This window comes from Heteronotia binoei, chromosome 9 (assembly GCF_032191835.1).
Source record: "Heteronotia binoei isolate CCM8104 ecotype False Entrance Well chromosome 9, APGP_CSIRO_Hbin_v1, whole genome shotgun sequence".
Lineage (NCBI taxonomy): Eukaryota > Metazoa > Chordata > Lepidosauria > Squamata > Gekkonidae > Heteronotia > Heteronotia binoei.
The window spans coordinates 124414217-124439022 of record NC_083231.1 but is presented as its reverse complement, the minus strand read 5'-3'; the positions used below and the strand labels follow the sequence as shown (position 1 = coordinate 124439022).

Sequence of the window (24806 nt, the reverse complement as noted above, 5' to 3'; positions counted from 1 at the left end):
GGAATCCAACCCAGTTCTCCTAGATAAGAGAGCTCTGGCTGACCCAAGGCCATTCCAGCAGGTGCAAGTGGAGGAGTGGGGAATCCAACCCGGTTCTCCCAGATAAGAGAGCTCTGGCTGACCCAAGGCCATTCCAGCAGGCACAAGTGGAGGAGTGGGGAATCAAACCCGCTTCTTCCAGATAAGAGAGCTATGGCTGACCCAAGGCTATTCCAGCAGGCGCAAGTGGAAGAGTGGGGAATCAAACCCGCTTCTTCCAGATAAGAGTCCACGCACTTAACCACTACACCAAACTGGCTCAAAGTGAGGTGAATCATTCTTTAGAATTTCCTTCTCACCTTCTGGTTGGAATAAAAGGACTCAGATCTGGTAAAGGGGCAGAGACTCTCAAAAAGATTAACCTAGAAGATCTGGTGGGTCTCTAAGATGCTCCTGGGCTCAAAGCTAACTGTCCTGATGCGGAGCAACCGGGCTGCCCTCTGTAATGACCTCAATCAATGTAAGTTTTACTTACTTGCAACGGGGAATTTATTTACTGGCAGGGGTGCCGCGCTTCTGTGACCATACTTACCAATACCTCTTGCCAGGAGAATTAGCAGGATAGCCTGCACCAGACACTTTGCTCCTTCAGGACTCAGGGCCGGCTCCAGTTTGGTATAGTGTAGTGCTTAAGTGTGTGGATTTATCTGGACAAACTGGGTTTGCTTCCCCACTCCTCCACTTGCAGCTGCTAGAATGGGTTTGGATCAGCCATAGCTCTCTCAGGAGTTGTCCTTGAAAGGGCAATTTCTGGGAGAACTCTCTCAGCCCCACCCACCTCACAGGATGTCTGTTGTGGGGGAGGAAGATAAAGGAGATTGTGAGCTGCTCTGAGACTCTGGGCGTTTTCGCACTGACCTTAATCGGCAGCAACGCCCCTCTTCAGCGCGCAGGATCTGCGCGGATTTCGCACCAATTGCCACGGAGCACCCGGAAGAGCCGGAAAGTCCCGCGGCTTTTGCGGCGCAAATGGAAACCGCCAAAACCCAGTTTCCATTTGCGCCGCAAAAGCCACGGGACTTTCCGGCTCTTCCGGGTGCTCCGCGGCAATTGGTGCGAAATCCGCGCAGATCCTGCGTGCTGAAGAGGGGCGTCGCTGCCGATTAAGGTCAGTGCGAAAACGCCCTCTGAGATTCAGAGTATAGAGCAGGATATAAATCCAATATTATCTTCTTCTTCCACCACTAGGTAAACTCGGTGATTGTCTAGGGGTGGCCAACGGTAGTTTTCCAGATTTTTTTTTTGCCTACAACTCCCATCAGCCTCAGCCAGGTATAAATCCAAGAGTGAAGAGCCAGGTATAAATCCAATATCTTCTTCTAGAGAGTCAGTTCAGTGTAGTGTTTAAGTGTGTGGACTCTTTTATGGGGGAACCGGGTTTGCTTCCCCACTCCTCCACTTGCAACTGCTGGAATGAGTTTGGGTCAGCCATAGCTCTCTCAGGAGTTGTCCTTGAAAGGGCAGCTGCTATAAGAGCTCTCTCAGCCCCACCTACCTCACAGGGCGTCTGTTGTGAAGGGGGGGGAAGGTAAAGGAGATTGTGACCGCTCTGAGACTCTGAGATTCAGAGTATAGAGCAGGATATAAATCCAATATTATCTTCTTCTTCCACCACTAGGTAAACTCGGTGATTGTCTAGGGCACGGGTGGCCAATGGTAGTTCTCCAGATTTTTTTTTTTTGCGTACAACTCCCATCAGCCTCAGCCAGCACGGCCAATGACTGGGGCTGATGGGAGTTGTAGGCAAACAAACATCTGGAGAGCTACCGTTGGCCAGCCCTGGTCTAGGGCACTGGCCTTCTGGGGAGTGCTGAACTGGGTGCCCCCCCCCCCATGTGACTCAGTGATGTTAGGGGGGGGGGGCAGAAGTTAGCCTTGGGTGCCAGACAGTGTAAGGCTGGCCCTGTCAGGACTAGCCATATAGCATAACGGTGGGAAGGTGCTCTTTTGCCACTGGATGGAGAGACCCGACCAAGCTGCTGCCCGTTCTGAGCCTCCCTCTGCCCACCCACCCCCCTTGCCGTCATCCCAGCTAATGCAGCTTTTTTAATGAGCCAGACTGTTTGTGATATGATCGGCTAGCCTGGGCAGACCTCCTGCTGGGAAGAACATCTCACGCTTCGCTGTTTGGGTTTCTATTTTATTTTTATTTTTTTTATTCCAAGCCCGAGGAAGGTTGAATGCACTGCCATAAACAGAATGTCAAGGCCTTCAAAAAGCCCCTTTGTTTCAGCTTTGTATCCGCACCAGGTTTTATTTTTATAACCGCCAAAAGGCCTCCGTCAAGCTTCCCTTTATGCTTTGTTCGGCCAACGGGCAAATCACAATTCCACATAGCCTACGTCTCTGGCCGGTGTTGTCATTGGCCGGCGTCCACCCAAAGAGAGCTACTCCCATTCCGCCCGGCCAATCAGGAGAGATGAGATCACCCTTCTGGAAGATGGTTTGGATTCAGGGCAAAAGAGAGGAAGAGGTGAAAGAACAGGCGTGTCATGGAAGCGGACGAGAGGACAGATCCTGCCGGCTAGGGAGAAGGCGGCCTAACGGTCGCTGGGCCAGTCTCAGGATCAGGGCCAAAACAGCTCCCCTGATGAAGGAATCCATGACCAGAAGGAAGGCATAGCAACGAAGGGCGCATGGCAGATGTCGAGGTCTTGACAAAACGAGCTACGCCCATGAAAACTTCCACACATTCCCATTTTCCAATGGAAAGTGGAGTTAGGACACAGGGGATGTTGCCAGAGGGAGATTAAGAAGAAGAAGAACTGCAGATTTATACCTCGCCCTTCTCCCTGAATCAGAGACTCAGAGCGGCTCACAATCTCCTTTACCTTCCCCCCCCCCCACAACAACAGACACCTTGTGAGGCAGGTGGGGCTGAGAGAGCTCTTACAACAGCTGCCCTTTCAAGGACAACTCCTGTGAGAGTTACGGCTGACCTAAGGCCATTCCAGCAGCTTGCAAGTGGCGGAGTGGGGAATCAAACCCGGCTCTCCCAGATAAGAGTCCGCACACTTCACCACTACACCAAACTGGCTCTCCAGGAGACCTGGATGCTGAGCCAGCTCAGAGCTCCTCAGAGTCCAAAGTTCAAAATGCAAAGCGGAATGGAAACACACCCTTCATGTTTCCCCCAGAGGGACCCCCTCGCTTGGCAGCCAGGCAAAGCAAAGTCACGGGCGACCTACGGGCTTGTCATACCTTGATGTGGTGTCAAAGATTTCAGGTTTTCACGGCTGGTAACATCATTAGGGTTTGTAGAATCTTTCGGGATCAAGTGCCGTGTTCTACTGGAGAAAGTTTTCCTTCCAGATGTTTCGTTCTCAGCTGCGGAGAACATCCTCAGTGGTGTTGCAGCTGGAGCAGGCGCTCTGACCTAGCAGCTCTCCAGCAGCCCTGGCCCCACTCAATGCACAGCAGCCAAGAAGGTCTGAGCACCTGCTCCGGCTGCAACGCCACTGAGGATGTTCTCCGCAGCCAAGAACGAAACGTCTGGAAGGAAAACTTTCTCCAGTAGAACACGGCACTTGAGCCCGAAAGATTCTACAAACCCTTGATGTGGTGCTTTCTTCTGGCTTCCCTGGTGGAACCTCCTGAAGGCTGCCATTTCTTGGTGTGTGGGTGTGTGTGTGTGTAAAACAGCAACACCACCCCTCTTGTGCAAAACCAGAGCCAACGGATACCAGCGTTGCAATCGATGCTGGGTTCTGCCTGACAGATGAGTGGCAGCTGCGAAGGCTGGGAGTCAGGCTGCATGTCATGCCTGCAAGCTTACCTGAGAAGCTGTCTTTGTCCATGGCGATCAGATCCCTTGCTTGGTAGATGTAGCAGCGCAGGTGGTACCGGCTCCCGACTACAACATGGAAAAACAAAGAAGATTCACCTGGCGTAATTGTTACCTCAAGAAGAAGTCTCCCATTTCATTGGGGAAATTAGCTTCAAGGAACATAAGAACATAACGGACACCATGTTGGATTCAGGCCAATGGCCCATCCAGTCCAACACTCTGTGTCACACAGGGGCCAATATATGTGTGTGTGTACATACATATACACACACACACACACATATATATATATATACTGTGGCTAACAGCCACTGATGGACCTCTGCTCCATATTTTTATCCAATCCCCTCTTAAAGCTGGCTATGCTTGTAGCCACCACCACCTCCTGTGGCAGTGAGTTCCACATGTTAATCACCCTTTGGGTGAAGAAGTACTTCCTTTTATCCATTCTAACCCGACTGCTCAGCAATTTCATTGAATGCCCACGAGTTCTTGTATTATGAGAAAGGGAGAAAAGGACTTCTTCCTCTACTTTCTCTATCCCATGCATAACCTTGTAAACCTCTATCATGTCACCCCGCAGTCGACGTTTCTCCACGCTCAAGAGCCCCAAGGGTTTTAACCTTTCTTCAAAGGAGACAGAGCAAGAGGAAGTAGCTGGGATTCTAAGCCTAGGTACATGGGGATCTTTTCCTTGGAGAACTTGTCACATGATCAGCTAGGAAAGGTTTTGTTGAAAGAGGAATAAGGGCAAAACCACACCCACACAAACACTTTGTTCTTGCACAGAAGATTGTAGTACATATGAACATACGAAGCTGCCTTCTACAGAATCAGACCCTCGGTCCCTCAAATCAGTCTTGTTTGGTGTAGTGGTTAAGTGCACGGACTCTTATCTGGAAAAACCGGGTTTGATTCCCCACTCCTCCACTTGCACCTGCTGGAATGGCCTTGGGTTAGCCAGAGCTCTTGTAGGAGTTGTCCTTGAAAGGGCAGCTTCTGGGAGAGCTCTCTCAGCCCTACCCACCTCACAGGGTGTCTGTTGTGGGGGAAGGAGATAAAAGAGATTGTAAGCCGCTCTGAGACTCTGATTCAGAGAGAAGGGCGGGGTATAAATCTGCGGTCTTCTTCTTCTTCTACTCAGACTGGCAGCGGCTCTCCAGGGTCTCAAGCGGAGGTTTTTCATGCCTATTTGCCTGGACCCTTTTTAGGTGGAGATGTCGGGGATTGAACCTGGGACCGTCTGCTTACCCAGCAGATGCTCTACCGCTGAGCCACCGTCCCTCCCCTGCTCTCCAAGGTCTCAAGCTGAGGCTTTTCAGACTTACTTGCCTGGACCCTTTTTAGTTGGAGATGCCGGGGATTGAACCTGGGACCATCTGCTTACCAAGCAGATGCTCTACAGCTGAACCACCGTCCCTCCCCAGGGACGTCCCTGTGGGATTCTCAGACCTTAATGTGAAGAAACGTATCAGTTTGTCTGAGGCCCAAGAAATGACACCGGGCTGGCCGCCCAGGCCTGGCGATTTATACTCTCCAGCCTTTACTGGGTCCCATAAAAGTGCAAAAAGGTGAAGGGAGAAGGCACACTCCCACCTGTAATTTACCTTCTGCAATGGCCTCCCCCCCCAAAAAAAAAAAAAATGCTTCTCATCCCAGCCAGACTGTGAAAGTGAACTTGGAAGGGGGAAGAGAGGACAGCTTTAGGGGCAAGCGGGATTTTATGTGTAGCAGGAACTCCTTTGCATATTAGGCCACACCCCCTGATGTAGCCAATCCTCCTGGAGCTTACAGGAAGCCCTGTACTAAGAACTCCGTGAGCTCTTGGAGGATTGGCTGCATCAGGGAGGTGTGGCCTAATACGCAAAAGAGTTCCTGCTCTGGGAGTGAGGTTCCGCAAAGGTAAAAAGGAAAGCTGGGAAAGGTGTTCAGCCCTCCTCCCTTCTAACACCCCACCCACTTTATATCCGACTGGGGCAGATCTGGGTTCAAGGCAATGGCCCTGTGGCACTTCAGCTCCTGAGCCGCAGTTCAATCCCTTGACAGCTATTGAGCATCAAATGGCTATTTCAGTCGTGTGGGTTTATAAGCCCATTTGTGGGAATGGCAGGCTAAGAAGCCTATAAATCCAATCATCGAATCAAATTTATGAAGAGGTGCAGAGCCAGCTTTGTGGGACAGGGCTTGTGGCCATGAAAGATTCTTAAAAAGCCATCACTGGCATCAGATCTCTGCCCATTTTCTCCAAAAAGCTCAGGACGGCATAGACGGGGGTCTGTGTCAGCCTCACAACCAGTGTTCCCTCTAAGCTGAGTTGGCATGAGCTAGCTCACAGGTTTTTTTTAGCTTCCAGCTCACACAGTTTTGTCTTAGCTCAGAGAAATGGCCCCAGAGCCAACTCATCGATGCAGCAGCTCACAGCTTTAACGCCAGCAGCTCACAAAGTAGAATTTTTGCTCACAAGACTCCACAGCTGAGAGGAAGCATTGCTCACAACAACCTTAGAGGCAGGATAAGGAAAAGAGCCTGCCCGGCACCATCTAATAGGAGACGGGCCGTGGGTCAGTGGAAGAGCCTCTCCTTGGCATGCAGAAGGTCCCCGGTTCGATCCCCAGCAGCATCTCCAGTTAAAGAAGGTCAGGCAGGTGGCGGGGAAGACCTCAGTCTGGGACCATGGGGAGCTGCTGCCACTCCGAGTGGACAATGCTGATTTTAGTGGATCAAGGGCAATACTGACTCTGATGGGCCATTCTGTATAAGTGAAAGGGAGGGTATAAACCCAAGACTTCTGGTTGTTATAAGGCAGCTCCGTGTTATGTTCGCACACCTTCAGTACAGATCCAAGAGGGCAGCCATGTTGTTCTGAAGCAGTGGGGAGGGACGGTGGCTCAGTGGTAGAGCATCTGCTTGGGAAGCAGAAGGCCCCAGGTTCAATCCCTGGCATCTCCACCTAAAAAGGGTCCAGGCAAAGAGGCGTGAAAAACCTCAGCCTGAGACCCTGGAGAGCCGCTGCCAGTCTGAGTAAACAATACTGACTTTGATGGACCCAAGAGGGCCTGATTCAGTAGAAGGCAGCTTCATATATTCATATGTTCTTAAGGGGAGGGACGGTGGCTCAGTGGTAGAGCATCTGCTTGACAAGCAGAAGGTCCCAGGTTCAGTCCCCGGCATCTCCACCTAAAAAGGGTCCAGGCAAATAGGCGTGAAAAACCTCAGCTTGAGACCCTGGAGAGCCGCTGCCTGTCTGAGTAGACAATACTGACTTTGATGGACCCAAGAGGGCCTGATTCAGTAGAAGGCAGCTTCATATATTCATATGTTCTTATGTTCTTAAGGGGAGGGACGGTGGCTCAGTGGTAGAGCATCTGCTTGGCAAGCAGAAGGTCCCAGGTTCAATCCCTGGCATCTCCAAAAAGGGTCCAGGCAAGTAGGCGTGAAAATCCTCAGCTTGAGACCCTGGAGAGCCGCTGCCAGTCTGAGGAGACAATACTGACTTTGAGGGACCGAGGGTCTGATTCAGTAGAAGGCAGCTTCAGATGTTCATACTGATTTAAGTAAGACAAAGTAGGAGTCAAGTTTCACCTTTAAGACCAACAAAGTTCGATTCAGAAGGTAAGCTTTCGTGTGCTCAAACACCCTTCTTCAGACAAGGGGATGGGGTACAGTGGGCTGAAATTACATGTAGTTGGTGGGTTAAGAGTGTAAACTGATACAAAGTTAGATAGTGTAATAAACTGGAAGACCATTTGGTCTGGACAGCAACAAAAGGTAATAAAAGTTGCCTGTTAGTTGCTGTAGCTACGTAAAACAAAAGGACATGTATTTCCTAATGATGTCCTTGCCACCAACCAAATGTACTTCAGCCCACTGCACCCTATCCCCTTGTCTGAAGAAGTGTGCATGCACACACGAAAGCTGATGTTCTCAATAAAACTTTGTTGGTCTTAAAGGTACACCTTGACTCCTACTTTGTTCTACATCTTCAGTATGTGTTTAGTGAGCTTCACAGCTGAATGGAAATCTGAACCCAGGTCTCCCTCCCTCCAATTCCGCTGCTCTGACCACTGCACCCCACTGGCTTTCCGCTGGTCCTTGTCCGGGGCTATTCGAGATCCTTGCTCAGAGAAGAGAAAGCCAGGCTCCCAGCAAGTGGGGGTGGGGGGGGGACTTACAGTCATATATGCAGGAAATGGTTGGCCGATTCACACCAAAGTTGAGCGTTGAGACTGATCTGCCATCGTCACTCTTGTCCTCCGTCACTCCACCCTAGAGGAGGACAGAAGAGGAAAGCCAAGATGAGGAGGGAACACCTTCCCTAGGTGGAAAGGCTGAAGAATCAGGGACTTTTCTATTTAGAAAAGAGACAACTAAGGGGGAAGAAGAAGAAGACAACTGCAGATTTATACCCTGCCCTTCTCTCTGAATCAGAGTCTCAGAGCGGCTTACAATCTCCTTTATCTTCTTCTCTCACAACAGACACCCTGTGAGTTGGGTGGGGCTGAGAGAGCTCTCCCAGAAGCTGCCCTTTCAAGGACAGCTCTGTGAGAGCTATGGCTAACCCAAGGCCATTCCAGCAGGTGCAAGTGGAGGAGTGGGGAATCAAACCCGGTTCTCCCAGATAAAGGAGCTATGGCTAACCCAAGGCCATTCCAGCAGGTGCAAGTGGAGGAGTGCGAAATCAAACCCGTTTCTCCCAGATAAGAATTCAGGCACTTCTACACCAAAGTGGTTCTCTTAGGATTGTGGAATAGGATTGAGGCTCCATTCCACACACAGGAACTCTCTTAAAAGCAAACCTTCCCTATAACCGATTAGATACCCGATGACAGGGATAACCTCTTCTCTTGTCCACTGAATCAGTTGATTTGGAGGCACAAATTGGCCCTCAAGTTTTCTTTTCGTGGCCAGGCAGAAAGTTTGGACGGAGTTAACCCTTCACCCCAGTGTTCTGAGTTGGTCTCTACTCCTGGGGTTTCTTCTACCACTGACATGGGGTAGTGGTCTCAATTCAGGAGAGGCAGACTCGTCTCATTCTACTGACTCCTCTGAACCTCCTCACCACGTCTCTCCTCTCTTCCTTCCTTGTTCCTTTGTTCTGACCTCCCTGACACCTAACAGGTAGACTCCTCCACCTTTTGGCACCCTCGTGCCTCCCCACCTTCTATTCCTCATTGGGACTTCCTCACTACCCAAAGGAGTCTCAGAGTGGCTTACAATCTTCTTTCTCTTCCTTTCCCTATAACAGACACCCTATAAGGTAGGTGCGAGGCTGAGAGAGCCCTGATAGAAACTGCTCTTGAGAGGAGCAGCTCTGTGAGAACTTGTGACTGACTCAAGGACACATCAGTAGGTGCATGAAGAGGAGTGGGGAATCAAACCCGGCTCACCCAGATAAGAGTCTACACACTTAACTACTACACCACACTGGCTCTTATTTTGGTGACAGACAGACTGCAAAGCCACTCCTGTGGTAGCCACAATTTTGAATAAAAACTGAGGATCGAGCCACCTGTTAGGCATTTATTATATCTATGATAGGCTTGTCAGCCACCAGCGAGCCTGCAGCAGACGTGGACTATTGCACCCTTCTTAAATCTTCGTTCGCGAAGCCAAGCCGAGAGAGAGAGAGAGAGAGAGAGGCAGCCTAATCTAGCGCACGTTTACTCAGAAGTAGATCCCATTGGCCACAGCTGGATCTGAATAGTCCACTAGCCCCACCCAGTTGGGCTCTTCTTTCCTTCTCACAGGTAGACACCAAAGTCCGCCGCGAAAGGACTCGAATTGCCCACAGAATGTGACCCTTGGGCCTTAGGCCTTTAGCTAGTTATGTCCCAAAAGAAGAGGATGAAGAAGATACTGGATTTATACTCCGCCCTGTACTCTGAATCTCAGAGCAGCTTACAATCTCCTTTAACTTCCTCCACCCCACAACAGATACCCTGTGAGGTGGGTGGAGCTGAGAGAGCTCTGACAGAAGATGCCCTTTCAAGGACAACTCCTACGGGAGCTATGGCTGACCCAAGGCCATTCCAGCAGGTGCAAGTGGAGGAGTGGGGAATCCAACCCGGTTCTCCCAGATAAGAGAGCTCTGGCTGACCCAAGGCCATGCTAGCAGGTGCAAGTGGAGGAGTGGGGGATCAAACCTGGTTCTCCCAGATAAGAGAGTTCTGGCTGACCCAAGGCCATGCTAGCAGGTGCAAGTGGAGGAGTGGGGGATCAAACTTGGTTCTCCCAGATAAGAGTCCACACACTTAACCACTACACCAAACTGGCTCATAGGAAGTATTTCCCAAAAGCCCTTGGCCAATAATATTCATGGAGCAGAACCTCTGTGAAATGAGGCGCCACAAAATCCAACTCAAAAGGAGACTCATTTGAGGGCTTGCCAGAGGCTTAGTACGACGGACTCCTTTCACCTCTCCATTGCAGAAACTGCACTGAAAGGAGGCCTGCGCTTTCTGAATTAACGTGGAACCAATCTTTCAATATTTCCAATTATCAGCTGTCTGGAGATGGCTTGGAAACAGCATCCGAGATAGATTTTCCAGACACCTGAGGGGCCCTGCCTGGTCCCGGGAACGTGTCAGGATCTCAGGTGGTCCAGCGAGTCCTCCAGAAACCACAGCAGGAATAACAATTACCCTTGATATTGCTACACAGGAAACCCTGGAGTTTGCAGCCCCATCCATTTAAAATAATTAGGCCATGTGGACATTTTAAAAGCCAGTCTCCCAAGTTTCCTTTGCCCCTCTCCTCCTTCCCCTCTCCGTATCCTGCTCGTGTGTGTCCCCCAGCCCTTTTCTCTGGCTGCCTTTGCGTGCAGGGAGAACCCAGAGCCAGGTGAACAGTTCAACCGTGGCGCCCGCCAAGTCTCCAAAAGTGCTGGGTGCAGACACCGGGCTTGGAAGCTTTCTGGGGAGTCCCAGCAGTGCAAAAGCACAAACATGTTTGGATTTGGTCAAACAGGCCTGCACGGTGTGCTGTTTTGCCTCTCCACCCCCAGTCCCCCCATCACCAGCCCTTCTGCAGCTCCTCTCTGCTGTTTGGTGTAGTGCTGAAGTGCGCGGACTCTTATCTGGGAGCATGGGGTTTGATTCCCCACTCCTCTACTTGCAGCTGCTGGAATGGCCTTGGGTCAGCCAGAGCTCTCTTATCTGGGAGAACCGGGTTGGATTCCCCACTCCTCTACTTGCACCTGCTGGAATGGCCTTGGGTCAGCCACAGCTCTCTTATCTGGGAGAACCGGGTTGGATTCCCCACTCCTCTACTTGCACCTGCTGGAATGGCCTTGGGTCAGCCACAGCTCTCTTATCTGGGAGAACCGGGTTGGATTCCCCACTCCTCCACGTGCACCTGCTGGAATGGCCTTGGGTCAGCCAGAGCTCTCTTATCTGGGAGAACCGGGTTGGATTCCCCACACCTCCACGTGCACCTGCTGGAATGGCCTTGGGTCAGCCAGAGCTCTCTTATCTGGGAGAACCGGGTTGGATTCCCCACTCCTCCACTTGCACCTGCTGGAATGGTCTTGGGTCAGCCAGAGCTCTCTTATCTGGGAGAACCGGGTTTGATTCCCTCCTCCTCCACTTGCACCTGCTGGAATGGCCTTGGGGCAGCCAGAGCTCTCTTATCTGGGAGAACCGGGTTTGATTCCCCACTCCTCCACTTGCACCTGCTGGAATGGCCTTGGGTCGGCCCTAGCTCTCGCAGAGCTATCCTTGAAAGGGCAGCTGCTGAGAGAGCCCTCTCAGCCCCACCCACCTCACAGGGTGTCTGTAGTGGGGGAGGAAGATAAAGGAGATTGTAGGCCGCTCTGAGACTCTGTCCTTGAAAGGGCAGCTTCTGTCAGAGCTCTCACAACCCCACCCACCTCACAGGGTGTCTGTTGTGGGGGAGGAAGATAAAGGAGGTTGTAGGCCGCTCTGAGACTCTGTCCTTGAAAGGGCAGCTTCTGTCAGAGCCCTCTCAGCCCCACCCACCTCACAGGGTGTCTGTTGAGGGGGAGGAAGATAAAGGAGATTGTAGGCCGCTCTGAGACTCTGTCCTTGAAAGGGCAGCTTCTGTCAGAGCTCTCACAACCCCACCCACCTCACAGGGTGTCTGTTGTGGGGGAGGAAGATGAAGGAGATTGTAGGCCGCTCTGAGACTCTGTCCTTGAAAGGGCAGCTTCTGTCAGAGTTCTCTCAACCCCACCCACCTCACAGGGTGTCTGTTGTTGGGGAGGAAGATAAAGGAGATTGTAAGCCACTCTAAGACACTGATTCAGAGAGAAGGACAGGGGAAAATCTGCAGTCTTCTTCATTGTCTTCTCCTCCTCCTCCTGAATGTCAAGACCTGGAGCTTGAGGGTAGATGCTGAATTCATGGACAGGCCATACATGCACAGTCCTTGCTCACTGGCCATCGCATCCAGCTATGTCTGATGTCACACTAATGAAAATCAAGTGCCCAGTTGTCAGATGCAATTCTTAACCACACCAAGAGGGGAGAGGTCATGGCACAAAAGAAAGACTGAGGCAGAGAGCGAGGCAACGGTGAAAAGACATCCAAGACAAGGATGGAGAAACCCTGTTCACACGTTGCAAGGAACACACATGCACCCTGCATGCATGCGTGCGCATCCAGCTGTGAAAGAGGATCAGCGGACTTTCGCTTTATGAATGAAACCAGGGGCCTGACTTTGGGGAGCGAGGCGGGTTCCTGTGAATCACTCAGAAACATCAACTGAGGGGTGACATGATCAAGATTTACAAGATTATGAATGGAACAGAGAAGGTAGAGAAAGAATGACTTTTCTCCCTTTCTCGCAATATGACAAGTCTTGGGCACTCAATGAAATTGCTGAGCAGTCGGGTTAGAGTGGATAAAAGGAGTCCTGCTCCACCCAAATACATGGAATTCACTGCCGCAGGAGCTGGTGGCGGCTACAAGCACAGACAGCTTCAAGAGGGGATTGGATCGACATACGGAGCGGAGCTCCATCCGTGGCTATTAGCCACAGCATATTGTTGGAACTCTCTGTCTGGGGCAGTGATACTCTGTATTCTTGGTGCTTGGAGTGGGGGTGGGGCAAAAGTGGGAGGGCTTCTAGTGTTCTAGCTCCACTGGTGGACCTCCTGATCGCACCTGGGTTTTTTGGCCTCTGTGTGACACAGAGTGTTGGACTGGATGGGCCATTGGCCTGATCCAACAGGGTTTCTCTTATGTTCTTATGTGACACAGTGTTGGACTGGATGGGCCATTGGCCTGATCCAACAGGGTTTCTCTTATGTTCTTATGTGACACAGAGTGTTGGACTGGATGGGTCATTGGCCTGATCCAACAGGGTTTCTCTTATGTTCTTATGTGACACAGAGTGTTGGACTGGATGGGCCACTGGCCTGATCCAACAGGGCTTCTCTTATGTTCTTATGTGACACAGAGTGTTGGAATGGATGGGCCATTGGCCTGATCCAAAAAGACATCTCTTATGTGACACAGAGTGTTGGACTGGACGGGCCATTGGCCTGATCCAACATGGCTTCTCTTATGTTCTTATGTGACACAGAGTGTTGGACTGGATGGGCCACTGGCCTGATCCAACATGGCTTCTCTTATGTTCTTATGTGACACAGAGTGTTGGACTGGATGGGCCATTGGCCTGATCCAACATGGCTTCTCTTATGTTCTTATGTGACACAGAGTGTTGGACTGGATGGGCCACTGGCCTGATCCAACAGGGCTTCTCTTATGTTCTTATGTGACACAGTGTTGGACTGGATGGGCCATAGGCCTGATCCAACAGGGCTTCTCTTATGTTCTTATGTGACACAGAGTGTTGGACTGGATGGGCCATTGACCTGATCCAACATGGCATCTCTTAGGTTCTTATGAAGGCTGCTATGATTGGCTTCATCTGTGAGGTCTGTTGGGAAGACCGCTGAGCTAAAAAGCAGTTCAGGGGTGGCCATTGTAATGTTCATTCATTAAGGAGCAATAATGATGGCTACATTTTTAAAAAAACAACATGATATTAATTCAGTCCAAAGACTGAACAAGGATCTCAGGTTCTGAACAAGCAAGGCTGATTCTGGGCCAGGGAGAAATTCCACACCTTTAGGCAGGACCAGGAGATTCCCTGACGACAGAGATCAGCTCCCTGAGATAAAATGGCTGCTTTCGAAGGAGGAGTCTATCGCATGAAGCCTTCTCCCAAGGCTCCACCACCAAATCTCCAGAAATTGTCCAACCCATAGCTGGTAATCTTATTCCAAGGAAAGAGTTTGCCATGCAAGGTAAAGTGCTTTGCCGTAAAGCAGAATTTCTCAGCAAGGAAATGAAGGCACATCCATGCCTTTAGGAATCAAGGACTACCAAGAAGCCCCCCTTCCGGGGCAGAGTTCTCCTCTTTGCCTCTCTTTCTGGCAGGACTGGGGATGAGGCACAAGCTCAGCGTGCGGGCCTGGCCACGGAGGTCAAGCTGCTCTTTCAAAAGGAAGCCCTGAAGTGCTGGGAAAGGCGAGTCTCCAGAAACTGTAAAATCTGGCAGAATCGTTTAGAGAAGTATTCCACAAAATAGCCAAGGAACCACAGACAAGGAACTCACTAATCCCAAGTGATGAGGCATCTGGAGATGGTCCAGGATGACCTACTGAGCTTGAGAATTCAGAGCTGGGCGCCGGGTCTTCCAAGAGCCAGCACTCTGCCATGCAGTCGACTCCCTAAGCCAGGCTGCAGGCACACTGCCCGCTCAGGTATGCTCACCGCACATGGAACGAGGCACCACTGGAGAGCTCAAAGCACGGAGAAGAAGAAGAAGAAGAAGAAGAAGAAGAAGAAGAAGAAGAAGAAGAAGAAGAAGAAGAAGAAGAAGAAGAAGAAGAAGAAGAAGAAGAAGAAGAAGAAGAAGAAGAAGAAGAAGAAGACGACTGCAGATTTATACCCCGCCCTTCTCTTTGAATCAGGGACTCAGAGCGGCTTTCAGTTTCCTATATCTTCTCCCCCCACAACACACACCCTGTGAGGTGGGTGGGGCCAAGAGGGCTCTCACAGCAGCTGCCCTTTCGAGGACAACCTCTGCCAGAGCTATGGCTGACCCAAGGCCATCCCAGCAGCTGCAAGGGGAGGAGTGGGGAATCCAACCCGGTTCTCCCAGATAAGAGTCCTCACACTTAACCACTACACCAAACTGGAGGAGGAGGAGGAGAAGACTGAAGATTTATACCCTGCCCTTCTCTCTGAATCAGAGACTCAGAGCGGCTCAATCTCCTTTAACTTCCTCCCCCACAACAGACACCCTGTAAGGTGGGTGGGGCTGGGAGGGCTTTCACAGCAGCTGCCCTTTCAAGGACAACTCCTTCGAGAGCTATGGCTGACCCAAGGCCATTCTAGCAGGTGCAAGTGGAGGAGTGGGGAATCAAACCCAGTTCTCCCAGCTAAGACTCCATGCACTTAACCACTACACCAAACTGGAGGAGGAGAAGAAGACTGCAGTTTTATACCCCGCCCTTCTCTCTGAATCAGAGACTCAGAGCAGCTTACAATCTCTTATATCTCCTCCCCCCTGCAACAGACACCCTGGGAGGTAGCTTCCAGCAGCTACTAGAGGAGTGGAGAATCAAGCCCGGTTCTTCCAGATAAGAGTCCACGCACTTCACCAGTACACCAAACTGCCTTCCTTTCAATGTTGATGAGGCTGGTCCGGCTCTAGCCTTAGCACGAAGCCATCCCGAGTAAAGGTAGCCTCCTTTCCACCTGGGAGCAAGTCTCAAAGGGGCTCTGACTTTCGAAGGCTCCTACCCCGAAAATCTTGTTGGACTCTAAGGAAGATGACAATGCACAAACCGATGGAGAACGACCAGCCACGACTAACTAGCCTGCACTTCTGTTCCCAAAGGGAAGCCCCCAAGGCTCCCCAAATCTTGGCAGAAGATGGACCACGATTCGGGGTGTTCTAGGTGGGTGGATGGATGCCGCACAGCTGGGGGTGGATTTACTCCCCCCTCCGGTCATCTGAAATCTGAAGACAACTGGGTTGGGGGAGGGTTTGAGCAGGTATGCATAGGAACGCAGTTTCAGCTGGCTTGGCTTCGAGGGCATGGCCTAATGCCACATTAGCCAATTAATATGCCAACTAATATGCCAATAATATGCCAATTAATAGGAAGCAGAGAATAAGTGTAAATGGGCAGTCTTCATAGTGGAAGACAGTTAGCAGTGGGGTGCCACAGGGCTCAGTACTGGGTCCAATGCTCTTTAACTTGTTCATAAATGATTTGGAGTTGGGAGTGAGCAGTGAAGTGGCCAAGTTTGCAGATGACACTAAATGGTTCAGGGTGGTGAGAACCAGAGAGGATTGTGAGGCACTCCAAAGGGATCTGTTGAGGCTGGGTGAGTGGGCGTCAACGTGGCAGATGTGGTTCAACGTGGCCAAGTGCAAAGTAATGCACATTGGGGCCAAAAATCCTAACTATAAATACAAGTTGATGGGATGTGAACTGGAGAAGACTGACCAAGACAGAGATCTTGGGGTCGTGCTAGATAAATCACTGAAAATGTCAAGAAAGTGTGCAATTGCAATAAAAAAGGCCAACGTCATGCTGGGAATTATTAGGAAGGGAATTGAAAACAAATCAGTCAGTATCATAATGCCCCTGTATAAATCGATGGTGCGGTCTCATTTGGAGTACTGTGTGCAGTTCTGGTCGCCGCAACTCAAAAAGGATATTATAGCATTGGAGAAAGTCCAGAAAAGGGCAACTAGAATGATTAAAGGTTTGGAACACTTTCCTTATGAAGAAAGGTTGAAACGCTTGGGGCTCTTTAGCTTGGAGAAACGTCGACTGCGGGGTGACATGATAGAGGTTTACAAGATGGAGAAAGTAGAGAAAGCATGGGATGGAGAAAGCAGAGAAAGAAGTACTTCTCTCCCTTTCTCACAATACAAGAACTCATGGGCATTCTATGAAATTGCTGAGCAGTTGGGTTAAAACAGATAAAAGGAAGTCCTTCTTCACCCAAAGGGTGATTAACACGTGGAATTCACTGCCACAGGAGGTGGTGGCGGCTACAAGCATAGCCAGCTTCAAGAGGGGATTGGACAAAAATATGGACAGAGGTCCATCAGTGGCTATTAGCCACAGTGTGTGTGTGTATATATATATATATATATATATATATATATATATTGGCCACTGTGTGACACAGTGTGCTGGACTGGATGGGCCTTTGGCCTGATCCAACATGGCTTCCCTTATGTTCTTATGTGACACAGAGTGTTGGACTGGATGGGCCACTGGCCTGATCCAACAGGGCTTCTCTTATGTTCTTATGTGACACAGAGTGTTGGACTGGATGGGCCACTGGCCTGATCCAACATGGCTTCCCTTATGTTCTTATGTGACACAGAGTGTTGGACTGGATGGGCTATTGGCCTGATCCAACAGGGCTTCTCTTATGTTCTTATGTGACACAGAGTGTTGGACTGGAGGCGCCACTGGCCGTATGCAACAGGGCTTCTCTTATGTTCTTATGTGACACAGAGTGTTGGACTGGATGGGCCACTGGCCTGATCCAACAGGGCTTCTCTTATGTTCTTATGTGACACAGAGTGTTGGACTGGATGGGCCACTGGCCTCATCCAACATGGCTTCTCTTATGTTATTATGAAAATGAGTTTCTGTGTGAAACAATGGTGACGTCAAGGGTGTGGCCCAATATGCAAATGAGTTCCTACTGGGCTTTTTCTCCCAAAAAAAGTCCTGAAGGCAACTATCAGATGAAACAAAATTCTGTGTGTTCACAGCACAAGGCCTGAGGCCAATCATGCCCCTTTCAATGTTGATGAGGCCAGTCCAGCTCTGGCCCTCAGCATGAAGCCATCCCATGTAAAGGCGGCCTTCTTTTCACCTGGGAGTAAGTCTCAAAGGAGCTCAGGCTTTCGAAGACTCCTACCACGAGAATCTCGTTGGACTCCAAGATACCCCTGGGGGTGGATCTGGCTGTTCTACCACACTCTGACACTCTTCTGGAGCCTGTGTATTGTTACAGATTTAAAACTGCCATTTACTGGAAATTCACATTTGCAGGTATTTTTCAGTAGAAGAAGGAACAGACCTCACACTTGCGTAATACCTTCCCCAAATAAACATGGACAGCCAATCTGGCTGCGAGTGGAAGCCCAAGACAGGGTCTTCCTAAGTCCGTACGCTAAAGTGTGCAGCAGTTGAGTCACAACCAACTCATGGGGACCCTGAGAAGTTCCAGCTCATGGGCTTTTCAAGAGATGGGCAGAGGTGGTTTGCCACTGACTTCCTCTGCATAGCAGCCCCTCTGTCTTCCTTGGTGGTTTCCCATCCAAGTACAGATCCTGCTCAGCTTCTGAGCTCCGACAAGATCAGGCAAAGAAGGAGGAGGAGAGTTGGTTTTATACCCTGCCCTTCACTACCTGAAGGAGTCTCAGAGAGGCTTACAATCTCCTTTCCCTTCCTCTCCCCACAACAGACACCCTGTGACCAGGGTTCCCTCTAAGTTGATGAACAAAGCAGGAGTCAAGTGTCACCTTTAAGACCAACCAGTTTTTATGTAGAACGTCAGCTTTCGCGTGCTCTTAAGCCCACTTCATCAGACGAGGAATCCAGCAGAGTGAGCAAAGCCATACAGAGCTGAGCAGAGCCATACAGAGCTGGTAGGCAGTGGCCCAGAATGCAACATGGTACAGATTTAAGAACTAATGACAGTGAAGTAAAATGATCTGGTAGGCAGGGGTTTAGAAGGTAAAATGGTACAATGGCAGAATAGTAGAATTAATAAATTGAGCAAACCTTTGATCTGAGTAGCATGACCCGTTTGGATCCCTCTAAGCTGAGTTAGTGTGAGCTCGCTCACAGATTTTTAGCCTCCAGCTCACACATTTTTGTCTTAGCTTAGGAAGGATGACCCCAGCGCACAATAATTTATGCAGCAGCTCACAATGTTAATGCCAGGAGCTCACAAATTTTTGCTCACAAGACTCTGCAGCTTAGAGGGAACATTGCCTGTGAGCAGAAATTCTACTTTGTGAGCTACTGGCATTAAAGTGAGCTACTGCATAAATTACTGTGCTCTGGGGTCATCCTTCATGAACAGGATGAGCTAAGTCAGTGAACACATTTGGTTTCCAAGGGTTCTCAGCAGAGAATATTTGAGGTGTACGGAGGAGCGGGGTGGAATCCTACCCAGGGAAAAGCAGTCCTTCTTCCTGGCTACTGCAGATCTTTCATAGTATGTGTGTTTGTGTTTGAAGATGTGATAAACTGTGAAATTCATTTCTGGTTTTTCCAGAGGAACTCTGATTTGAAATTATAGACAAGGAAAGGAAACTGATGAACCAACAGAATGGCTCCAAAACAGAGACACTAATATCAAGCTGGCCAAAACAAAGAACGGTCATAGAATCATAGAGTTGGAAGGGACCTCTAGTCCAACCCCCTGCACAATGCAGGAAACTCACAAACACCTCCCCCTAAATTCACAGGATCTGCATTGCTGTCAGATGGCCATCTAGCCTCTGTTTAGAAACCTCCAAGGAAGGAGAGCCCACCACCTCCCAAGGAGGAAGCCTGTTCCACTGAGGAACTGCTCTAAACTCACCAACTCCTCCCCCTAAATTCACAGGATCTTCATTGCTGTCAGATGGCCACCTAGCCTCTGTTTCAAAACCTCCAAGGAAGGAGAGCCCACCACCTCCCAAGGAAGCCTGTTCCACTGAGGAATTGCTCTAACCTCCAGGAAGTTCTTCCTAATGTTGAGCCAGAAACTCTTTTGATTTAATTTCAACCCACTGATTCTGGTCCTACCTTCCGAGGCCACAGAAAACAATTCCACACCATCCTCTAGATGACAGTCCTTCAAGTACTTGAAGATGGTGATCATATCACCTATCAGCAGCCTCCTCTCCAGGCTAACCATCCCCAGCTCCTTCAATCTTTCTTCCTAAGACTTGGTCTCCAGACCCCTCACACAGGGGCCAAACCACCCAGGTGCCATCAGGAGGTGCATTAGTGGGGCCAGGACACTAGAAGTCCTCCCTCTTTTGCCTCCCAAGCACCAAGAATACAGAGCATCCCTGCCCCAGACGGAGAGTTCCATCTATACCCTGTGGCTAAAAGCCCCTGATGGACCTCTGCTCCGTATGTTTACCCAACCCCATCTTGAAGATGTTTATAAGAACATAACAGAAGCCATGTTGGATCAGGCCAATGGCCCATCCAGTCCAAAACTCTGTGTCACACAGTGGCCAAAAAACCCAGATGCCATCAGGAGGTCCACCAGTGGGGCCAGGACACTAGAAGCCCTCCCACTGTTGCCCTGCCAAGCACCAAGAATACAGAGCATCCTTGCCCCAGACATAAGAACATTAGAGAAGTCATTCTGGATCAGGCCAGTGGCCCCTCCAGTCCAACACTCTGTGTCACACAGTGGCCAAAAAACCCAGGTGCCATCAGGAGGTCCACCAGTGGGGCCAGGACACTAGAAGCCCTCACACTGTCCCCCACCCCCAGCACCCAGAATCCAGAGCATCCCTGCCCCGGACAGAGAGTTCCAACAATACGCTGTGGCTAAGAGCCTCTGCTTCATTTCCGTCTGTCCATCTGCCCGCCTCTCGGGGCAGGCTGAAGAGACGAAGGCAACTGTGGAGCAAGCTCAGGCCAGGGGGTGAGCGGTCCACACCGTTCTTGTCGCCTTGGCCCCACGGGTCCGCTTGGCTCAGACCAGCTCTCTGGGGTGGCAATGCAGCAGGAAGTGTCCTGGAACACTGCGGGGCCAGGCGGCTCCTCGGAGCGTGTCGTTAAGACGATACGGCAGTGAAACTTGGCCCATTCTCAAGGTGAACGAGAATATACAAAAATAATTCTTTGTGTTTTTTTTTTTTTAAAGCCACATGACTAAATGTTATATATTAACTTGTTTAAAACTTCGTCCAAATGTCAAAAAAGAAGGGAAGGACAAAATTTAGCATAAAGGAAAATCCAGAGGCTGGGGTCGGGGGAACATAATGGAGCCTTTGTGTTGGAGCCTTTGGTTCCCATTAGCTCCCTGAAAAGCCAAGAGATTATGAAATCCAATGTCTTAAGAAAGCCAGCATATTAGTTAAGAAAATAAATGGGGGGAGGCTGGAGGCGGGGGGGGGGGGCAGGCTTCGGCGGCTTTCTGCCAGTCTGCTGCCTCACGGTAGCCTTTGCTTCAGCAGCGTTTTAATGGCTCGAAAACAGCTGGGGCAGGAAGGGGGCAGCTTCCTCGGGTGAGATCATCTGGACGGGAATGGCCTGAACCGGGAACCTCGCGGCTGGGGGAAGGGGTTGGCCTAGGAAGCCACCGACAGAGTCCTATAATATAATCGCCACCAGGGGTCGTTTTGTAGAACAATAGGTGGTGGAGCTCATTAACCTAACTCATTAGCATATGTCACCCTGCCCCCGCCTGCCAAAAGCAACCCAACACAAGAAAAGAGAGCCCCGGGCGAGTGAGGCCTGCTTGGGCTGGCTAGAGATCCAGCCAGCCCAAGCAGGCCTCGCTCGCCTGGCGCTCTCCGTGGCCACCGCCAACACACACGGTCAAAAGGCCAGCAAGCCACCCGCTGTCCAAAATCGCATAAGAAGTGGAGGAAGGGTGGCGTGGGCTTCTCCAGGGGTTAATGAGGGCTGCTGGGGGTGTGGCAAAGCCCCTGGGGGCCGGCTGCTTGCCCACTCTCCTAATCCAGGGATTGTTATGCAGCTGCACCTTCTATTCAATGGACAAGGGAGGTGGGGAGGAAGACGGGGACGCTGTTGTAGTGATCATAGCTCTTGTATTAAGTACAGCATAGTAATGGCTGAACTCAAGACTGAAGAACTGCGCCAAGGGGGCCACCTATATGCACTTCAAGGTTCTCACGCAAGGACACCATTGGACCATTCAAACCATCAGGGGGCTCGTGATTGGAGCAGGGCAGCGGGGATTTGGATCCTCCTGCCCATTGTTCCCGAGTCCCCACGCTCAGTCCTACAGGCTCCAATGAGCCAGGCAAGAACACCATTAATCATACACAACCTTAGCTCACATACACAACAGGTCCCTTTCCCCTGCTGGGGCAGGGGATTGCCTGCCCCCTACTCCCATTGGATAATTTTTTTAAAAAAGCCCTTGTACTATGTCTCTTCCAGTAACAAACTGGAAGCAACTAAGGAGTCACTGGGAAATCTACGGTTTTACCTTAGCGTTTCCCAGCAATTCCTAAGTTGTTACATAGGTAGCTCTAGGAATTGACAGAAATCTATGGTCTTACCATAGAGTATCCCAGAAATTCCTAAGTTGCAGCATAGGTAGCTCTAGGAATTGACAGAAATCTATGGTTTTACCCTAGAGTTTCCCAGCAATTCCTAAGTTGCGACATAGGTAGCTCTAGGAATTTTCCAGAAATTCTTAAGTTGCAACTCTGGTTTTACCATAGAGTTTCCGTCAATTCCTAGAGCTACCTAAGTCACTTCCAGATTTTTTTCCCCCTGGAAGTGACCTGATACCACAGTCATCATTGCAGCCCTGCCAATATCCTCCCCACCATTCCCACACCCCTCCTGCCAGCTGCCAGGCACAATCTGGCAGCTCTAAATTCTCCCAGAATTCCCGTGGATCTCCAGACTGCAGAGACCAATGCCCCTGGAGAAACAGCAGTTTCCGAGGTAGGACTTTATGACTTAGCATAGATTCTAGGCGAAATCCCTCCCAAGAGAAGTCAGCCTCTGAAAACGGCCCTCATCAAGCATTTGGAACACCTGTCGACTACCCTTGCAGAGGATGCAAAGTAGGTTTTTGCTCACAGAGATCCAATCAATGCACAGAAGCCTTGTGAGGGAGGGCAGACAAGAGCACTACCCCTTCCCTTCAAGCTGCCATGAACCGTGGTGAAAGGCAGGATATCGATGTTTTAATAAATAAATAAATGTATCCAACACCTACATACACACATTCCTCCTCTCTGCAATAAGCTGAGCTTTGCCTTGAATGGTTTTTTGTTCAGAGCAGGGTAAGGTCACAGACTGCTGGTGTTACAGCAGGAAGAAGAAGGAAGAAGAAGAAATTGGATTTATATCCCACCCTCCTCTCCAAATCGCAGAGTCTCAGAGTGCCTTACATCTCCTCTACCTTCCTCCCCCACAACAGACACCCTGTGAGGTGGGTGGGGCTGAGAGAGCTCTCCCAGAAGCTGCCCTTTCAAGGACAACCCCTATGAGAGCTATAGCTGACCCAAGGCCATTCCAGCAGCTGCTAGTGGAGGAGTAGAAAATCAAACCTGGTTCTCCTCACCCTGTGAGGTGGGTGGGGCTGAGAGAACTCTTACAGCAGGTAGCTCTAGGACAGCTCTGCGAGAACTAAAACTGACCCAAGGCCATTCCAGTAGCTGCAAGTGGAGGAATGGAGAATCAGACCAGGTTCTCCCAGATAAGAGCCTGCACACTTCACCACCACACCCAACTGAAGTCATGGGGATCCCCTCCCCGCAATTTGCAGAGGGACAACACGTCAGGACAGACACCTACCAGGGCACCTTCCAATGCAAAGACGGCGGCTGCTCCTGTCTGCTCCAGAGGCTCCATCCGACGCCTCCAGCGGCGGCGGCGGAAAGAATCCGTCTTCCGGTATTTCAGGTGGAACCTCCAGCCAAAGAGGGAGGCGTATTCCCACCCTTCCCCCTCCAGCTCCTCCTGTCTGTGCTGCAAGAAAGAAGGGAGGGGAGTGGAATTGATAAAAAGCACATAGTGGAAGAAAGAGAGAACCCCATTGGATGAGACCAGAGATCTGTCCATTTCCTGAAACCCACCAGAAGGGCACAGCTATCATTTATTTACTTACTTACTTACTTAATTTATTTATTTATTATATTTATAGCCCACCCTCCCCCATCGGGCACAGGGCGGCTAACAACAGCTAAAATACATGATGTTGAAATAAAAAGGTAAAGGTCGTCCCCTGTGCAAGCACCAGTCGTTTCCGACTCTGGGGTGACGTTGCTTTCACAACGTTTTCACGGCAGACTTTTGACGGGGTGGTTTGCCATTGCCTTCCCCAGTCCTCTACACTTTCCCCCCAGCAAGCTGGGGTCTCATTTGGCCGACCTCGGAAGGATGGAAGGCTGAGTCAACCTCGAGCCGGCTACCTGAACCAGCTTCCGCTGGGATCGAACTCAGGTCGTGAGCAGAGAGTTCGGACTGCAGTACTGCAGCTTTACCACTCTGCGCCACGGGGCTCTGTTTAAATAGCATACAGTAAAATCATTAAAAATCATTATATGCATACAATACATTTACAGTTACAGTTTCGCTCCTAAAATCCAAGATGCTGTCAGTGTTATTAGTTTGCATTTAGCGCCGCTTACAGTAATGTTGTCAGATATTGTTTGGTGCTCTGTATTTATACTGGGATGGGTTTAGAGAGCCAGTTTGGTGTAGTGGTTAAGTGTGAGGACTCTTATCTGGGAGAACCGGGTTTGATTCCCCACTCCTCCACTTGCACCTGCTGGAATGGCCTTGGGTCAGCCATAGCTCTGGCAGAGGTTGTCCTTGAAAGGGCAGCTGCTGTGAGAGCCCTCTCCAGCCCCACCTACCTCACAGGGTGTCTGTTGTGGGGGAGGAAGGTAAAGGAGATTGTGAGCCGCTCTGAGACTCTTCGGAGTGGAGGGCGGGATATAAATCCAATATCATCATCATCATAGATATCCATGCTGTGATTTAGTGGTCGCTTCCCCATCAGTTATTGAAAGCTAATTTAAACAGTTCTGTTTTACAGGCCTTGAGGAATTGTGGCAAATCCCGCAGGGCCCTGTTATTTTCAGGGAGAGAGTTCCACAGAGCAGGGGCTGCTACCGAAAAGGCTCTAGCTCTGGTGGTAGCCAGTCGAGCATCTTGTAAACCTCTATCATGACACCCCGCAATTGACATTTCTCCAAACTAAAGAGCCCCAAGCGTTTTAACTTTTCTTCATAGCGAAAA

The 24806-nt window shown here is 50.3% G+C and overlaps 1 protein-coding gene and 1 non-coding gene across 2 annotated transcripts in view; one reads left to right on the top strand and one right to left on the bottom strand.

Moving 5' to 3' along the window:
* DYSF (dysferlin) overlaps positions 1 to 24806 on the bottom strand; it is a 301818-nt gene that overhangs the window by 145157 nt on the left and 131855 nt on the right. The window contains exons 30-32 of the mRNA XM_060247222.1: positions 23358 to 23531; positions 7999 to 8092; positions 3815 to 3892 (exon numbers count right to left, since the gene is read on the bottom strand). Of these exons, the coding sequence (XP_060103205.1) occupies positions 3815 to 3892; positions 7999 to 8092; positions 23358 to 23531 (346 nt within the window). The remainder of the gene's footprint in view (positions 1 to 3814; positions 3893 to 7998; positions 8093 to 23357; positions 23532 to 24806) is intronic.
* On the top strand, positions 7171 to 7237 carry TRNAA-GGC (transfer RNA alanine (anticodon GGC)). Its single transcript has one exon. It is a non-coding gene; the product is annotated as a tRNA-Ala (tRNA).